The sequence below is a fragment of the Vigna umbellata genome, chromosome 5, assembly GCF_029865625.1.
Source record: "Vigna umbellata cultivar VRB3 chromosome 5, Vumbellata_1.0, whole genome shotgun sequence".
In the NCBI taxonomy this organism is placed as follows: Eukaryota; Viridiplantae; Streptophyta; class Magnoliopsida; order Fabales; family Fabaceae; genus Vigna; species Vigna umbellata.
In genome coordinates this window covers 29863719-29879944 of record NC_142169.1, presented here as the reverse complement: position 1 = coordinate 29879944, position 16226 = coordinate 29863719, and the positions used below count along the sequence as shown (strand labels likewise).

At 31.2% G+C, this 16226-nt stretch overlaps 1 protein-coding gene and 2 pseudogenes across 1 annotated transcript; all 3 read left to right on the top strand.

The window, feature by feature from the left end:
• The first annotated feature begins 1478 nt into the window (after positions 1-1478).
• On the top strand, positions 1479-2358 carry LOC124838449 (NDR1/HIN1-like protein 10 pseudogene; annotated as a pseudogene).
• Positions 2359-7650: 5292 nt separating this feature from the next.
• On the top strand, positions 7651-8609 carry LOC124838448 (NDR1/HIN1-like protein 10 pseudogene; annotated as a pseudogene).
• A 2684-nt stretch (positions 8610-11293) lies between these two features.
• NHL2 (NDR1/HIN1-like 2) lies at positions 11294-12303 on the top strand. Its single transcript, XM_047314061.2, has one exon. The coding sequence runs from the start codon at positions 11376-11378 to the stop codon at positions 12051-12053; it is 678 nt and encodes a 225-aa protein (XP_047170017.1). The 5' UTR covers positions 11294-11375; the 3' UTR covers positions 12054-12303.
• Positions 12304-16226: the final 3923 nt, after the last annotated feature.

The window sequence follows — 16226 nt, the reverse complement described above, 5'->3', positions numbered from 1 at the left end:
ATAGCTTAGTTCAAAATGGGCCACTTGATGACCCAATTTAAAAATGGTCAGGTCCAATTTCGGGCATTTTCAACCTGCCCTCCCATTGTTTCATCCGGCACACTCTCTAAAATATTAATCTGCCCTCTATGATATGATATCTAATACATAGAGGTGTGCCATTGAATGAAGTAGTACGCAACAATAGGAAATTCCTAGACAACAACAGGCACAGTGAGCAGGAAATTTTATATTTGGATACGGTCTTTTTTTCTCTTAACATTTTCTCATTTAAATTTAGGATTTTTTTTTTCATATTCGAATTGTTAAAGAAAAAAATCTCAAACTTGAAGACAGCAGGAAACTTATTGAGACAAACAACATCTTACTTGTTTCATTTGAATTTTACATAGGTTGATATCAATTTTTCTTTTTTGTTTATGTTTTGTTTCAAATGAGCAGTACGAATGTTGGTAAAATTATCAAGATCAATTATTTTTTAATTATCACTAATAATAATTATTAAATTTGTAAAATAATTTTTTTGAATACATTGTTAACTAATTATTATTTTAATTTGTAAATATCCGATAAAGAAACCACCAGTGGAAAAAAAAATTATGATGACCTGACAAAATTGTAATAAACGTACAATAATAAAAAAGAAAAAAATTAATAATTATTATTGAATATGTTTTTTATTTAATTTTTACTATTGAACAATATTATTAACAATTAATTGTATAAAAAGAATTTATAGTTTATTTTATATAATAATATTTAATTTAGTTTCAAATTATTTAACAGTATATTTTATTATTAAAGTATTTTTGTGATAATCAAATAATTTTAATAAATAAAAGGCGGTTTTGTAAATGCAAGTACGCAATGATGGTTTTAGAAACCTTAATAACCAGTGACAGTTTTGTAAACTCCAATAATTAATATGATTTTAAAAATCTTAATAACTAACGACGATCTTGAAAACTCCAATAAATAGTAATAGTTTTAAATTTTTTTGACAAATTACAAGAATTCTATAAACTCTAACAAATAACAGCGGTTAAACTAAAATCGGAAATAATATAAAAATATTTCATAATAAAATAACCCATAATAAAATTTGATATTTTTTATAATGTATTCATGTTATAAATACTAAAAGGAAATATGGAAAACTCGTACCATGCTACCAGATTATAATTAGTGGTGACTTCCAGAAAATGATGAATTAAAAAATATGGTAATATGAATATAAATTTGTAACGTGTTAGTTCATTCACTCCATGCAAATCTTTCTCCTACAGACAGAATGTTCCTCCCTCTTTCCTGTTAGGCTGAATCAATCATCACTATCAAACTTTGCACCAGTCAATAAAATTCGCTGTTGATTGATTCCTTTCAGAACAAAATACGAATACTTCTTCACAACCGCGTTATACCCATACAAACTTCAAATCTCTTCCCTATCTTATCTATATATATATAACTACACCCACCATTTCCTTCTCACAATTCACCCCTTCCTCTCCATCCTCACAACAATTTCTCTTCACCCTTTATACTTCTACTTACATCCACCAAGCATGGCTGATAAGCAACCCCACTTGAATGGTGCTTATTACGGTCCCGCCATTCCCACAGCCGAACCACCACGCTACCGCCCTCAACGCGGAAGAGGCTGCTGTTGCTGCCTCTTCGGAATCTTGTGGAAGATTCTGGTTGCACTCATCGTCCTCGTTGGCCTCGCAATCCTCGTATTCTGGCTGGTTGTTCAACCCCGTTCCTTCAAGTTCCATGTCACGGAAGCCGACCTAACCCAATTCGACTATAACGCCGACAACAGCACCCTCCACTACAACATGGTCCTGAACTTCACCGCACGCAACCCCAACAAAAAACTGAACATCTACTACGACAAAGTGGAAGCATTGGCATTCTACGAGGATGCCAGATTCTCCAATCACGATGTGATAACGCACATGAACTCGTTCAGGCAGTACACGAAGAGCAGCAGCCCCATGAGCGCTGTTTTCTCAGGGCTGAAGGTGGTGACACTAAACAATGAACAAGTGTCTGAGTTGAACGAAGACAAGAGCGATGGCGTTTACGAATTCTATGTGAGGCTGAACTTCAGGATTCGATACAGACTCGGGGATGTCATCTCTGGTGACTTCAAACCCAAGGTCAAATGTCATATCAAGGTTCCCTTCCCTAACAATGCCTCTCAAACTTTTCAGACCACCAAGTGCGACGTCGATTACTAGATTACATCTCCCATTTTCTTCCATTCATTTTCGTTTTTTCTTTCTTTACCATTTTTTATATTTTATGTATACGTTTTCTTGAAATCATATTCATGTAGATACTTCTGTAGAATTGTCTTTCACTTTTATGTCTTGGTCTACGTACATATATAGCAAATCGAGTACGTTTTTCATGTAATAAATTTCAGAATCATTATTTTCACACACAACAAATTTTTACACTCATTTCATATTCACTTTTTTACCTTTCAATAATCTCTTTTCCTTTGTAAACATAAAATTTTAATTTTTAATAACTATTTTACTCTACATTTATAAGCATGAAAAATCATGTTTTAATAATTATTTTACCCTAAAATAAATTGTCAATTGAGCAATCTCTAGCATAAGAGTGGTACAGAATAGATAAAAATAATAATAAAGTAATATATATTTACAATTTATTTGACACAGATAAAATGATTATAATTTTTTTTTTACTTTTAATAAAAAAGGAGATAAAAAATAAAGAAAAATAATATCAAATAAATTTAAAAGAATTTGTATGTACAATAACAAAGTATCATTTCTCAATAGAGGATAGTATCTATTTGTGGACTACTTCAGCGCTTCAATTATTTTGGCATACCGGCACAATTTATAATATTATTTATGATTTGTGGTATACTTTTAATATATAAAAAGGTTAACTGTGATTTATTTTTTATTTTATAAACTGATGTGATTGATTATATTTTTAGCGAGTTAGTTAAATTGTGCATAGCTCAAAAATATATTGGGTAAAATTGTAGTTATGTGGTAGTCCAAAAAAAAAAAAGATAATAACTTATACACCATAACAATTTTGATATAATAATGATACTAAAAATAGTATTTAGATAAGTTTGTTAGGTTTAAATATACTCACAATTGTCTGAGCAGTCTTTTTAATTTCATTTGGTTTCTGTTAAGTTGAAGTTTAACCTAGCTTCTTAAAATTGTTTGACACTACCTTGGCCTATCCATGTCAAGTTACTGATTCAAATCAAGTTATTGCTTCTTAAGCAAATTGTAAGTATAAAAAAATCTAGATAACTTACCTGCAAATAGTCACTAAACTGACAACTTTCAATCATATTCAGAAAGCAAGTTTTACCTCAAAAAGTTTTTGTGAGACATAGACACTAACCTTCGACTTGTGTATTCCGCTTGTACGTTCAGATCAATTGGTTGTCGCTTTGGACAGAAGGGGAAGTACCTGCAAAAGGCACTCCGACGCTCAAATTAGGAGCGGCTTTATCAGATGGTCTATATTTTATTATCATAGATCAAAGTGTCTTTACCCTGGGCATTAACTCTATATTTATAGGGCTTATAGCAATCAAACTCATTAATTCATACTTGATATGACAATAAATCCAATAATACTTGCTAATATACCTGTTAACTGTCCATTAATATCATATTCTTGTGCAATATGACTTGTCAATCACTCATAAATAGCATATATTCGCATTTAATATGGTCATTAATGATATTTACCTTTCCTGATTAGTGTTTGTCTTCCGGTCGGTTGTCTGTTTTGGCTTCGGATTCTCCTTAGCGGATCGGTCACCAGGTATAGTACAAATCACATTTTAATATTTTCCATAAACAAATAAGAAAGATTTAACAGAAAAATGTTTTAGATACAGCTAAATGGTAACACCGAGCTGCAGTTTCGTTAGATGTTTAAGGTCTTACACAAATAAAAAACACGCATAAGTTTATTTTATCTCCAATCTTTTTAACAAACTTTTATGAAACGTGCTTTTGGATTCTGCTGCAACGATGTTGAACGGTTGGAATTTGGTATCAATGGCACATTGCCGTATGTGTCTAGAAGTTCACCCAAAAGTAATACCAACGACTATTTAAGTGAAAGTAGGTTTTATATTATATTATAGAATCAGCAACTATACAGAACTGCAACAGCAATTATATATAAAGCGAGGAAAAAGAAATGTTAATTATCTCAAAATGAAAAGATTAAATGTCTTAGGTTAAAATAAAATGCATTTCATCGCGGTTGTTGTCGTAAATCTACATAAAACATTCCTCAGGTCAAAACAATAAGCTGTGGACGGATTCCTTTAACGAGTAGAAAATGAAATAACAGGGACAAGTGCTTGTCACCGCGTTTCTTCGACGCGTTTTTCTCTCTTAATTTTTTTTATCTCTCCTTATATTTTTTGGGCAAGAAATTATCAATGGAAAATAAAAAATGAAAAGAGAAGCCGTGAATGGAAAGAAAGTGATATAATATATATATATATATATATATATATATATATATATATATATATATATATATATAAGTCTAGTGGGTTTAATATAAATAAGTTGGATTAATCTCGATACATGGCTATTAAACGGATTCAACATAATAATTGACGAGACCAATAAAATCGCATTGTCTTATAAAAGAATTTGATCAATCACTTAAGATACCGATCAGACGTGATTAAGAATATTTGTAGAAAAAAACCATTACAATTTGTATAAATATGAGGTGTAAGTTAATAGAGAAGATTGATTGTTCTATTTAATATCAAAGGACCGAATTCTTTTTTATTTAGGCATTAAAATACCTTTTGTTTGTGCCATCTGATAAGTTGTGGAGTGTCACATCAAACAAAACAAAGCAAAAAATTTAATAGGTGAAGAGAGAAAAAGAAGTTCATAATTGAATTACTTTGGATTTATTAATACTCAGTTGGTCCAATAGAAATATTTTGGCGCTCAACCTATATTTTATTCACTTTATTTTTAAATCAATCGTGTAATATTTATAAATTAAAATTTTCAATCTGTTTTGTTCATTCTATACATATAGGATGGGTAGGTAGGGTAGAAATAGAGTACAAGCGCGTTGTTCCATTGAAACTGAAATTAGAATCTTCAATTCTTGAAAGTCTTAACTTTCTATCTGTGTAATATATTGCCATCTAATTCTCTCCATCAATTCCCATCTCTGATTATATTCATCTTCTGCAACCATGGCCGATGCACAACGCCGCTGGAACCACGCCCATGACGATGACGCCATTCCTCCGCCAGACAAACCGCGCTACCGTTACTGCAGCAGGAGTTATTGTCGCTACATATTCGGAATCTTTCCCAGAATTTTTCTTGCACTCATCTAGAATTAGTTATTTTGGTTTCGACTTTTGGTCTCGCACCATGTAAGGGCTCATCGACCCATTAATTATCTAGCTCCAACATTTGCAGTTTTACAAACATCACATATTTAGGAAGTCCTTCTATCATTTCCAAGTTTCACCAATAAAATTGTATGTACTACGAATGCTAAAATACCCTGTGTTGATTTTAACCATAGAATTTCTATCATGAAAAGTCCTTGACTCGTCATAGAGAGATATTGCTGTGTACTGGTGTCCGGAACTCCAATGCTTAATGTTTTTTCTTAATTTGGAGACAACTCCATGAAAGATGTTTTAATGCATGATATAAACTGATCCAGCATGTAATTACTTTAATTAATGAACTATGGATTACGAGTATGTTTCAGCCAGTTCAAAACTTACTTTTAAGTTAAAACAAAATTTATCATGATAAATTTTTCAAAAGCTTTGATTTTTTTTTAACTTGTTTATGCTGACATGGGACGAGGATCTCCGTCAACAGAACTCAGAATTTTTCGGCTTTTCATAATTTAGTAGTGAGTAAAAAACGTGATTTTACCTCGAACCTAAATTCTTATTTATAGAATTTAAAGGAATCTAACCAATTAACTTATTTTTTAACGGTCATTAATGCAAACCTTAACTGTTGAACGGTAGTCGTTATCACATTTATTTGTGCATTAACTTTGTTAAACAGTTGTCGGGACCGAACGACTGAGCTGAGAAACTCTATCCTACACGTTGACTGTTTGGTTACTTAGGGTCGTATGTCATCCTAACCGATCGGTAATGTATGAGCCCAAAGTAATGTAGAGGCTCTCCTGCACTTTTATCTGTCGACAATAAGCCTATAGTAAAAAAGTACTTCCTCTCTTAAATTAAAAAAAAAACGATATTAGAAACAAACTACGTATGAACCGTGTACCGGCTCAACTAGTTGAGATGCATGTTAAGAGAGAAACTTTATTTAAAGTATGGGTGTTGTGAAAGTGTTTTTCTTTGTAAGGATATTGTTCTATGCGCTTCAAGCCTGACATCTCAAACTTTTTCCTCCTTCACATTGATTATTAATCTTGACTATTATAACCATTATTTGTTTCTAATGAAAAAAACTAGTATTATTTTTTTCAAATAGTGATTGCCTTACAATCTGCCAATGGAAATAATTTCTTTCTCCAATAAAAAGAAATATTACGTGAACAAAAAGAAAGGTTTTGTATATCAGTAAAGAAAATTTAACATTATCTTCGATCTATAAACCAAACCTAAAAGACAATAAATTTATAATTTTTTTTAATTTGTATTTTGTTTAATTTTTTATTTTTATATAAATATAGAATTTTAACTCATTTGATTTTTAATTATCTTCCTCGAGTAAATGTTCCCCACACATGTTGGGTAGAAATATTTCTTGAATACGAAAACTATTTACCAAAGGTAACTCAATTTTTATGTGAGAAATGTTTTAAGGTGTATTGGATTAAAGAATTAGTTATAAAGAAAAAGTAAATTCTACAACATTTGTGACACTATTATTAATAAAACAGAGCTGAAGATCTCATTATAAGGTTGGTATATTCTTCAATAAATATGCTTTCCCAAAAATCTTAACTGCTTGAAGTTATGTATTCGGACGTTTGTCATCTGAATTGTAACGAGAAATCTTTTATATGGAATACACATTTTTATATTTTTAACGAATTTGTTCACCCTCAATTCAGATTGCTTTTTGCATAGGTTCATAAGTAATTTTTATATAAATAATGTTTGTACACTTGAAGGAATTTCATACACATTTTTATATAGATAATTCTTTTAGGTAACAAATCTTTCTTTCTCCTTAAAATTTTGCTTATATATTCTTATTGATGTTGCTCTCACATTATTGAAAGTGAAGGAACTTTTATCCCAGTACTTATCCCTTCTTAAATTATTATTTAGTATGTTACATCACATCATTGACTGGTACAAATTGATTACGCACTCGTGATGAAAATATCAAGCCTGATGGTTTGGGATAACTACAATAATCCTTACAACCAATAACTAAGAGGGGCAACAATTAAAAATTTGTTCATTGCTGAGAATGTTCTTCGTGGTTGTCGCGGTCAATCTTAATCAAACTACCGGTCAATATACAATACGCTGTTTTTCGACTCTTACGTTAAAAGAAATTGAAAAGCCAAATGCAGAAATAACCAACACGGACAAATACTCACAAACGCGTTCTTCCTGTAGAATCTTCAATGCCTTTCCTTTCTATATAAAACACCTCTCCTTCTCTCTATCTCACAATTCACCACCTTTCCATACCAAACCCCTGCTACATATTTCTGTTCATTCATTTATCAATCTACATTCACCAAGCATGGCCGATAAGCAACCCCACTTGAATGGTGCTTATTATGGTCCCGCCATTCCCACAGCGGAACCACCACGCTACCGCCCTCAACGCGAAAGAGGCTGCTGTTGCTGCCTCTTCGGAATCTTGTGGAAGATTCTGGTTGTACTCATAGTTCTCGTTGGCCTGGCAATCCTCATATTCTGGCTGGTTGTTCAACCCCGCTCCTTCAAGTTCCATGTCACGGAAGCCGACCTAACCCAATTCGAGTACAACGCCAACAACAGCACCCTCGACTACAACATGGTCCTGAACTTCACCGCACGCAACCCCAACAAAAAACTGAACATCTACTACGACAAAGTGGAAGCATTGGCATTCTACGAGGATGCCAGATTCTCCAATCACGATGTGATAACGCACCTGAACTCGTTCAGGCAGTACACGAAGAGCAGCAGCCCCATGAGCGCTGTTTTCTCAGGCCAGCAGGTGGTGACACTAAACAATGAACAAGTGTCTGAGTTGAACGAAGACAAGAGTGGTGGCGTTTACGAATTCTACGTGAGGCTCAACTTCAGGATTCGATACAGACTTGGGGATGTCATCTCTGGTGACTTCAAACCCAAGGCCAAATGTCATATCAAGGTTCCCTTAGCTAACAATGCCTCTCAAACTTTTCAGACCACCAAGTGCGACATCGATTACTAGATTACATCTTCCATTCATTTTCGTTTTCTCTTTCTTAACCATTATTTTATATTTTAATAATGTTATATGTGGCTTGTGTCATTATTTTGTGCATTCTTTCACTGTATCCCGTAATTCCTACGTTTTCTTGAAATAATATTTATTTATATATTTTTTGTCGTGTAGAATGGTCTTGTGTATTTAAAGTCTATGCACGTTTGTTGCAAACCTGATTTTTGACATTTTTATAGCATTCTAGAACTACTTAACAAGCTTAAGAAATATCTTGGAGTCGGTCAAGAAAATCCTAATGAAAGTGAAAATTTCTTTCTGCTTAGGTTATGTGTTGTGATATGTGCTGACAGAAAAACAAGAAAGGAAAAGTTTAAAATTTGAGTTGAAGAAGCAAGGAAAATTTTCAATTTTTTTTTATAGGAATTCATTCATTTGGTTTGTTTTCAACTTTCTTTTAATAAAAAAATTGAATAAATTTTTAATTACATAACTTTTTCTCTCACGTAAACATACCATTAGCTTATATATTTATATTAATATCGTGTTAGTAATGTACTTTAGAAAATCCACATGGGACATAAAGAAATTAGGTTGAGGCTAGAAGTTATTGCAATTTGGACAAATATGACGAGATTATAATTTTGGTGACCACTTTAATATTGGATTTAACTTTTTCAAAGAGATAAAAAGTCCAGTAATTTTAATTGTTAATTAATTAAGCAGTGATGTTAATTATTTGTTATATATGTGCACCATATGAAGTGTTAATAACGATACCTCACCCTATCATCAATTTCAACGGAATACCCCGCAACAACAAAACAAAACAAAATAGAAAGAAATTATTTCTCAGCAATAAATGATACAAATGAAAGTTTTATATATATCATCAAAGAGAGTTATTTTCCATTTTTTCATTTTCTCCTGAGAAAAAGTTACATACCAAACCCAACATGTTATAAAGAAAATATATTTCCATGTAGCGTGATACTTTGATTATTGAGTTTCAGTAGGAGATTAATAGACTTTTTGTGAGAGAAAGTGATTACTCAAACAACTTAAAGACCTTTAAGTCACTAACTTGTATAACTTTATTCGATAGCTTTAAGAGCCACAAACATTTATAGACTAAAAAAAAAATAGAAACTACAAATATTTTTTAAAAAAAAAACTCTTCCAAAATAGCTCTCCAAAAACAAAAAGCACTCTTCTAATTAAGAGGGGAAACAATAGTTAGAATCCGCAATTCAAAGAATTACTATTTTAAATAATAATAAATTCACGATTCAGATGCTACTTGAAAATCGCACCAATATACAAGAACATATATAATTTGTTAACAAATCATATTCAAATGGTTTGGTTTCATCAATATAAATAATTTAATTATTTAACACAAGATAGATTATCCATCGATCACAAATTTAAAAGCTAAATGCTTACATAAAATATTGAAAAATATATTTTAATAACTTTTTTTATAACTATTTTATAACATTTACACGTGACTTGTGATTAATTTGTTTTAAATATTATTTTTAAAATAAATTCAAATAGATTAATAAAATAGTGATACGTGGTTAAAAAAGTTGTTATAATCCTAAAATATTGGTATTGTTGTTTGATAAAAGAAATTAAGAAGGTGAGGGAGACTATTCCTTCTCAGTACAAAAGTTATGCGCGGATCAATAATAAGCCACCATATAAATAGTTGTAAAAAAATTATTAAAAAAAAAGTTGTTTTTTCATATATTTACTACAAAATGATTGCCGCAACTGAAAATTAAATCTCCATATATACACGCGATGACAAAGACTGACATGAAATATATACTAGTATATTGCAAAGTACATAAAAGCTATCGATACAAAATTAATTTTATTAGTTGGTGTGTTAACATCATTTTTGGCAAAAAAATATGTCAAGTTGAAAATCAATTTAGACTATGTTGAACTAATCTGTAAAATTTTTTATACGTTATAATTATAACTAATTTAACATTTACGAAAGAAAGAAAGAAAATTGTAAGAAAAAGGTGGATTGTTTTCGTTAAGGGAAGGATATAGGAGAGTTGATTGAGAGAAGGTTTGGTAATTCAGACTAATACGGGTGTCAATAGAACTTTTATATTATTGCCTTGATCATAATTTATCTAAATTTTGGCATCATATGTAGTTACATTTGAGTTACACGAGAAATATTACTATTCATTGAGGATTATAGTAGAAAAACATGGAAAATATTTTATAGTAGAAGTTACTGTTTTAACTTCTTTTAGATATTTTAAGAAAATGCTTCAGAAAGAATATGAAATGTATATTAAGTGTCCAGGAAATGTATATTAGTAGTTAGTATAAATATTTAACTAAATTATTATTAATAAAAATAATGCAGTAGAGTTTGGAGAACATGAAAAGGAATCCCAGAAAGTCGATGACTTTGGAAGCAGGAACTCGGAAGTTTCGACGAATGACACAGTGAAAACGCGAATTTCAATTTAAGACGCACAAGTTCATACATACCAAAAGCAACCGCGTTGAAACTAACCAGCGCTGCCACGCATCACCCCGAGTTCTCACCTCCACGAGCATTTATTTAAATATTTTTGTAAAAAACTGCAATATTATAATTTCCTTATAGGGACAAAAATTCAAAGAAAGGAAAGATAAAATAAATAATATGAGAAAACTAACATTAAAAAAAGTAATACAATAAATTAACAATTAACTCCGGTTGCACATAGTTTGGGGACCGGTTAAGCTTTGTTGAGGATCACGCGCTTTTCAAATTCCCCAACCCCACACCCACTCCCAGTTAGTTATAAATCCACACACAAGGAGCTATTAGTCTTCCATTCCATCTCTTCATCATCCTTTTCCACTCTTGCCTTTGCTTATTCATATCACTCATAATATTCCACCATGTCGCAGTTGAACGGAGCCTACTACGGCCCCGCCATTCCGCCGCAGAAGTCCTACAACCGCCCAGGGCGCGGCAGCGGCGCTGGTTGCTGCTGTGGCTGCCTCTTCAGCTGCCTCTTCAGCTGCCTCTTCAGCCTCATCTTCAAGGTGATCCTCACGCTGATCATCATCGTGGCCATCGCCGTGTTCATCTTCTGGCTCATAGTCCGTCCAAACATGGTGAAATTCCACGTCACTGACGCCACCCTCACGGAGTTTAACTATACTGACAACACCCTCCACTACGATCTTGCCCTGAACATCACAGTGCGCAACCCTAACAAGAGGCTGGGCATCTACTACGACTTCATCGAGGCGAACGCATTGTTCCACGACGCCAGGTTCAACACCCAGTACCCCGATCCCTTCTACCAGGGGCACAAGACCACGCACGTGCTCAACCCCGTCTTCAAGGGGGACAAAGTATTGGTTTTGGACGCTGACCAGAGCTCCGAATTGAAGAAGGAGAACTCCACCGGGTTGTATGAGATCGATGTGAAGATGTACCTGAGGGTGAGGTTCAAGCTGGGCGCTTTCAAGACCAAGACACTCAAGCCCAAAGTCAGCTGCGACTTGCGCGTGCCTTTCAAGGGAAGCGCCACCGCCTTTGAAACCATCAAGTGCGACTGGGATCGCTGATGGATTCGGATCCTTCCACCCACCCGACCCGATCTGTTCTTATGACATTCGTGGCTTTTTCATATTTTTTTATTGGTTAGTTTTGGTCCTTGAATTCAGAGATTTTACTATTATACTGCATGTATACTCTTCATTGTATGTATCTACGCTTGACTACTGTATCCTCTCCTTCCGTTCGGCCGAGGGGATTTTTGGTTTATTCTTTTACATTACACTTGTTTGTTAATAAATAAATTTCTTATTTCGTCCTCTTCCAATGCTTTTTTTCGTAAAAAAATATTCTAAATTAATAATTTAAAACAAATTTATTTCTAAATATAAAAGTGACAAATTTTGCTTCTGCTAACAAAATCTCTTTTTTAAACCATTATCAGAAGGTAGACTTCTGTCATTTGCATTAAAAACATGCCATAGTTACGCCGTTTTTAAAGTTGCCTGCTTGCGACGTAATATAAATCTACCTCCGGGTTACGCGTGCCCAATCCGAAAACGTAATACCTTTGAAAAACTAGGGAAAAATATCCGTGGAATTAGAGAAAGATGGTGAAGTGTTTACGTAGGTTTTCGCCATAATTCTTTATGAACAATGAAGTGGACCGTAGGATATTGGGCCGAATTTTTAAGGCCCACTTAATTGATAATTATTTGTCCAGACCATTACCTGATTAATAATGAGGAGACTAATCAATTGAATTATATAAAAAGATTAAAGATTATATATCTTGATTTAGGACAATTCCAAATTCACATAAAAACAACTTTTAACGTAATGTTCTCATTTAAGAAATCTCTTTAAATTCTTAATTGAAATATTTTATTACACAATACAAAAGTAGTAAAAAACATATCTTGCGTCACTGGGATAATAAAGAATATGAGAAATACAATTATATTGGAATTGAAAGGGAGGTTCCAACTTTAGAACACTTCAAGCAAAGACAGAATGAGAAGAGCAGACAAAAAAAACAACACATGGCAGCTAAAAAAGTGACGGGTTATTTGACGTTTTGTGATTAGGTTATACCAAAAGTCAACATTTTCAACTGAAATTAAGATATTAGAGTCCATATAAAATGTTTAGTGCTCAAACGTTAGTTGGTAGAAAGTTATATAGGGATATATGTAGGAACATTGTTAGAAACGACATAAGACTGGTTCAAGAGTCTTCCTAATGGTTTGATTAGTTCTTTCAAGATACTCTCATTCGACAGCTGAATAAATAGTAAATATAATGCACTGTGAACTTTGTTTGAGTCGATTTTCAACCCCAAATCATCAGCAAAACTAATCAAATTATTTATTAATAATGTTTGCATTGGTAAGTAGTATAAGACATCTCAAAGTAAATGACTTTTGTACTGGCATGTGAAGTCTATATCTGTTCCCTAGTTTTTCTTGCATGACAGTGTAATAACGACGACATGTGTGTGGAAATTAAGCAGGGGAAAGAAAATATACTCTCATAACAGAGTTTTGTGCTTAGTGGTAGGAAATTATCATCATTGATGGAGATGGCGGCTGACCTTCTCCACAATATATACAAAGTTTGGTTAATTATTCAATACAAGTAGAACTATATATTGTGTAATGTAAAATGATTTTTAAATAAGAATGGTTTAAAGTCGTTTTTATACATAAATTAACAAAAAAATGTTTAAAATTAAATATTTTTGCAAATCATTATTTTAGTTGACACGAGTCTTTAAAAATAAATAAATATATATTAATCAAGTCCAAATGTGTTCTTCAATTTATTACTTCGTTAAATATACCAAAGAATCAAACTCAATTTCAATAAGAGTTTCTTTGGTATGAGTTTATAAGAAATAATTTACCAAAAACAAAATAAACAAATGGATCAGTTCGTTATCCAGGGCATTTCTTCCTGCACTCCCTTTTTTTTTCTGCACTCCAGATAAAAGGTCAGCTTGCCTTTTATGAGCATAAGATCAAAAGATCAAGCTAAACAAGAACTATTTTTATTTAAATTATTGTTTCTACATCTGAGTTTTGGACCACATGATCCAACCTTTCAAACCGAACCCATTTTGTCAATCTAAATTTAATTAATTACAATTAAATGACCATTTATCACGTAAGGAAAAAAAATATACATAAGATACAAAAGTTAAAGGGTTAAAACTTTAAAATTGGTTTAAAATTAGTTAGATTTAAATTGATAAAGAATTGAATTATTGATTAACACTTTACATTTTTTTATTACAAATTTCCAAAAGATTATATATATATATATATATATATATATATATATATATAAAGAATTTTTTATTTCTTATAATAATAACAGGATTATTTAAATAGTTTCACATCAATTATAATTAAACATTCAATATTGAATGTTTAATCGTACATGATATTTATAGACTTCATCAAATTTCAATTAGCATAGCTAGTATGTATATGATTTATGAAAGACAATAATAAATTATGAATTTAGATACTAACATCTTTCATATAATATTTGGTCTTTGAATTCACCATAGGGAAATGTCCTATTTTTTTTTGTCTTAAGTTATTTTAATTCTCTATTTCTTTAACCCCTTTAACTTAAAAACAAAACTTTATTTTTCATCAATTTTAAACCTTATCTTTTAATATTTATAAAAAAAAGGTTGTTACAAAAATAATCTGTCGTGATTTATTTTGTCTGCTCTTGATACACATTTTAGTTATATATTTTATTTTGAAGATTGATTTTATTTGCATTTTAAAATCATAAGTGTGATGAAATAAGTTTGGATATTGGGTTAAAATACATAGGAACCTGAATTTTTACGTATTATCAAATAAAACAGTATTTAAGTCTATTAACATTTGGAATACTATCACATTAGTACTTAAAATAAAAATATAAAAAAAAATCTTGAGAGTTTAATATGTCAATTATTTATTCAAAATTTAAAAGCTTCTTTGTCTCAAACGATAATATTAATTAATATGTATTTGCCGATTAAGATCATAATACTGACTAATATTTTTTAATATATTTTTATTTTCGATTTCTTTAGTTAGATAGTAATATATTAACGTTTAGCATTTTCAAGGAGAGAAATTATTTATCTTATATTATTTTGGAAAAAATATACTGTGTATAATTCTACATTTTTATGTTATCTAACTTTATAGAATTTATTTTTGTGTAGTTAAGTTTTCGTTGAAAAAGGTATCAATTATTATGTGGTGGGGGTAAGTAGATTCTGTTACAGTTAAATCCTAATATTATTATACATAAATAGTTGCTCTGAATACTAATTTATGTCTCGATAACGAAGGTTTGATCAAATAATTTTGATTTTTGAGATTACTTATTACAATTTTCTATTTTTTCTCTCTGTTTTAAAATACTTCCTTCATTGTATAGGGGGTTGATTGTCTAACTCAACTAATTGAATTAGCTTAGCATTAAATCTAAAAGGAGTTTAAAACCTCATCTACCTCAAATTAATTATCAATTTGACCTCTTAGTTTATTCGAATAAATCACATTTAGGAAAAGGGAAAAAAAGAGTAAATTTCTACACAAACTGAAATTAAATTAATGCATAGAATTAATACAAATCACAATTTTTTTATTAATTAAATTATACATAAATAAGTTTTACTTTATTCTTTCTTAATTTTTTTCTACATTTAAAATTAGTTATCCATGAAAAAGAAAATCCAAAAAAATAGTAAATTAGGTTAGAAGAAACCAAAAATCAATTATAGCGTTGTAGGGTGGGACAAAGATAAGACACGGAGATCCTCAGATCACATGCACATGGCGATGATGATAAAGTAAAACCAACCATCCTTTCTCTTTCCTACGACATTTCTTTTATCCTTCCGTTGACTTGTACTGCTTCTGCGGATCAGGTCCATTTCTAATAGGAAAACATATAAATACTTTTTTTTATAAAGTTTAGAGTACATAATCACAATAATAAATTAGTAAAAAAAAATGACATATTTATTATATCAAAATAATTTAAAAAAAAGTTTCGAAATATCTTTTTCCTTTCTAATATTCTCTTTCTTTTCTTTACCATGTACACCTTCCTCCTCAGTTCTTCACTCGCTTTTACCATTATTGCCTCCCCATCTTTCAATCTACACCTTTTACGAAATTAAGCAGGAAGAGTCAACAACTAACTACTATCGCATGTACTGGTAG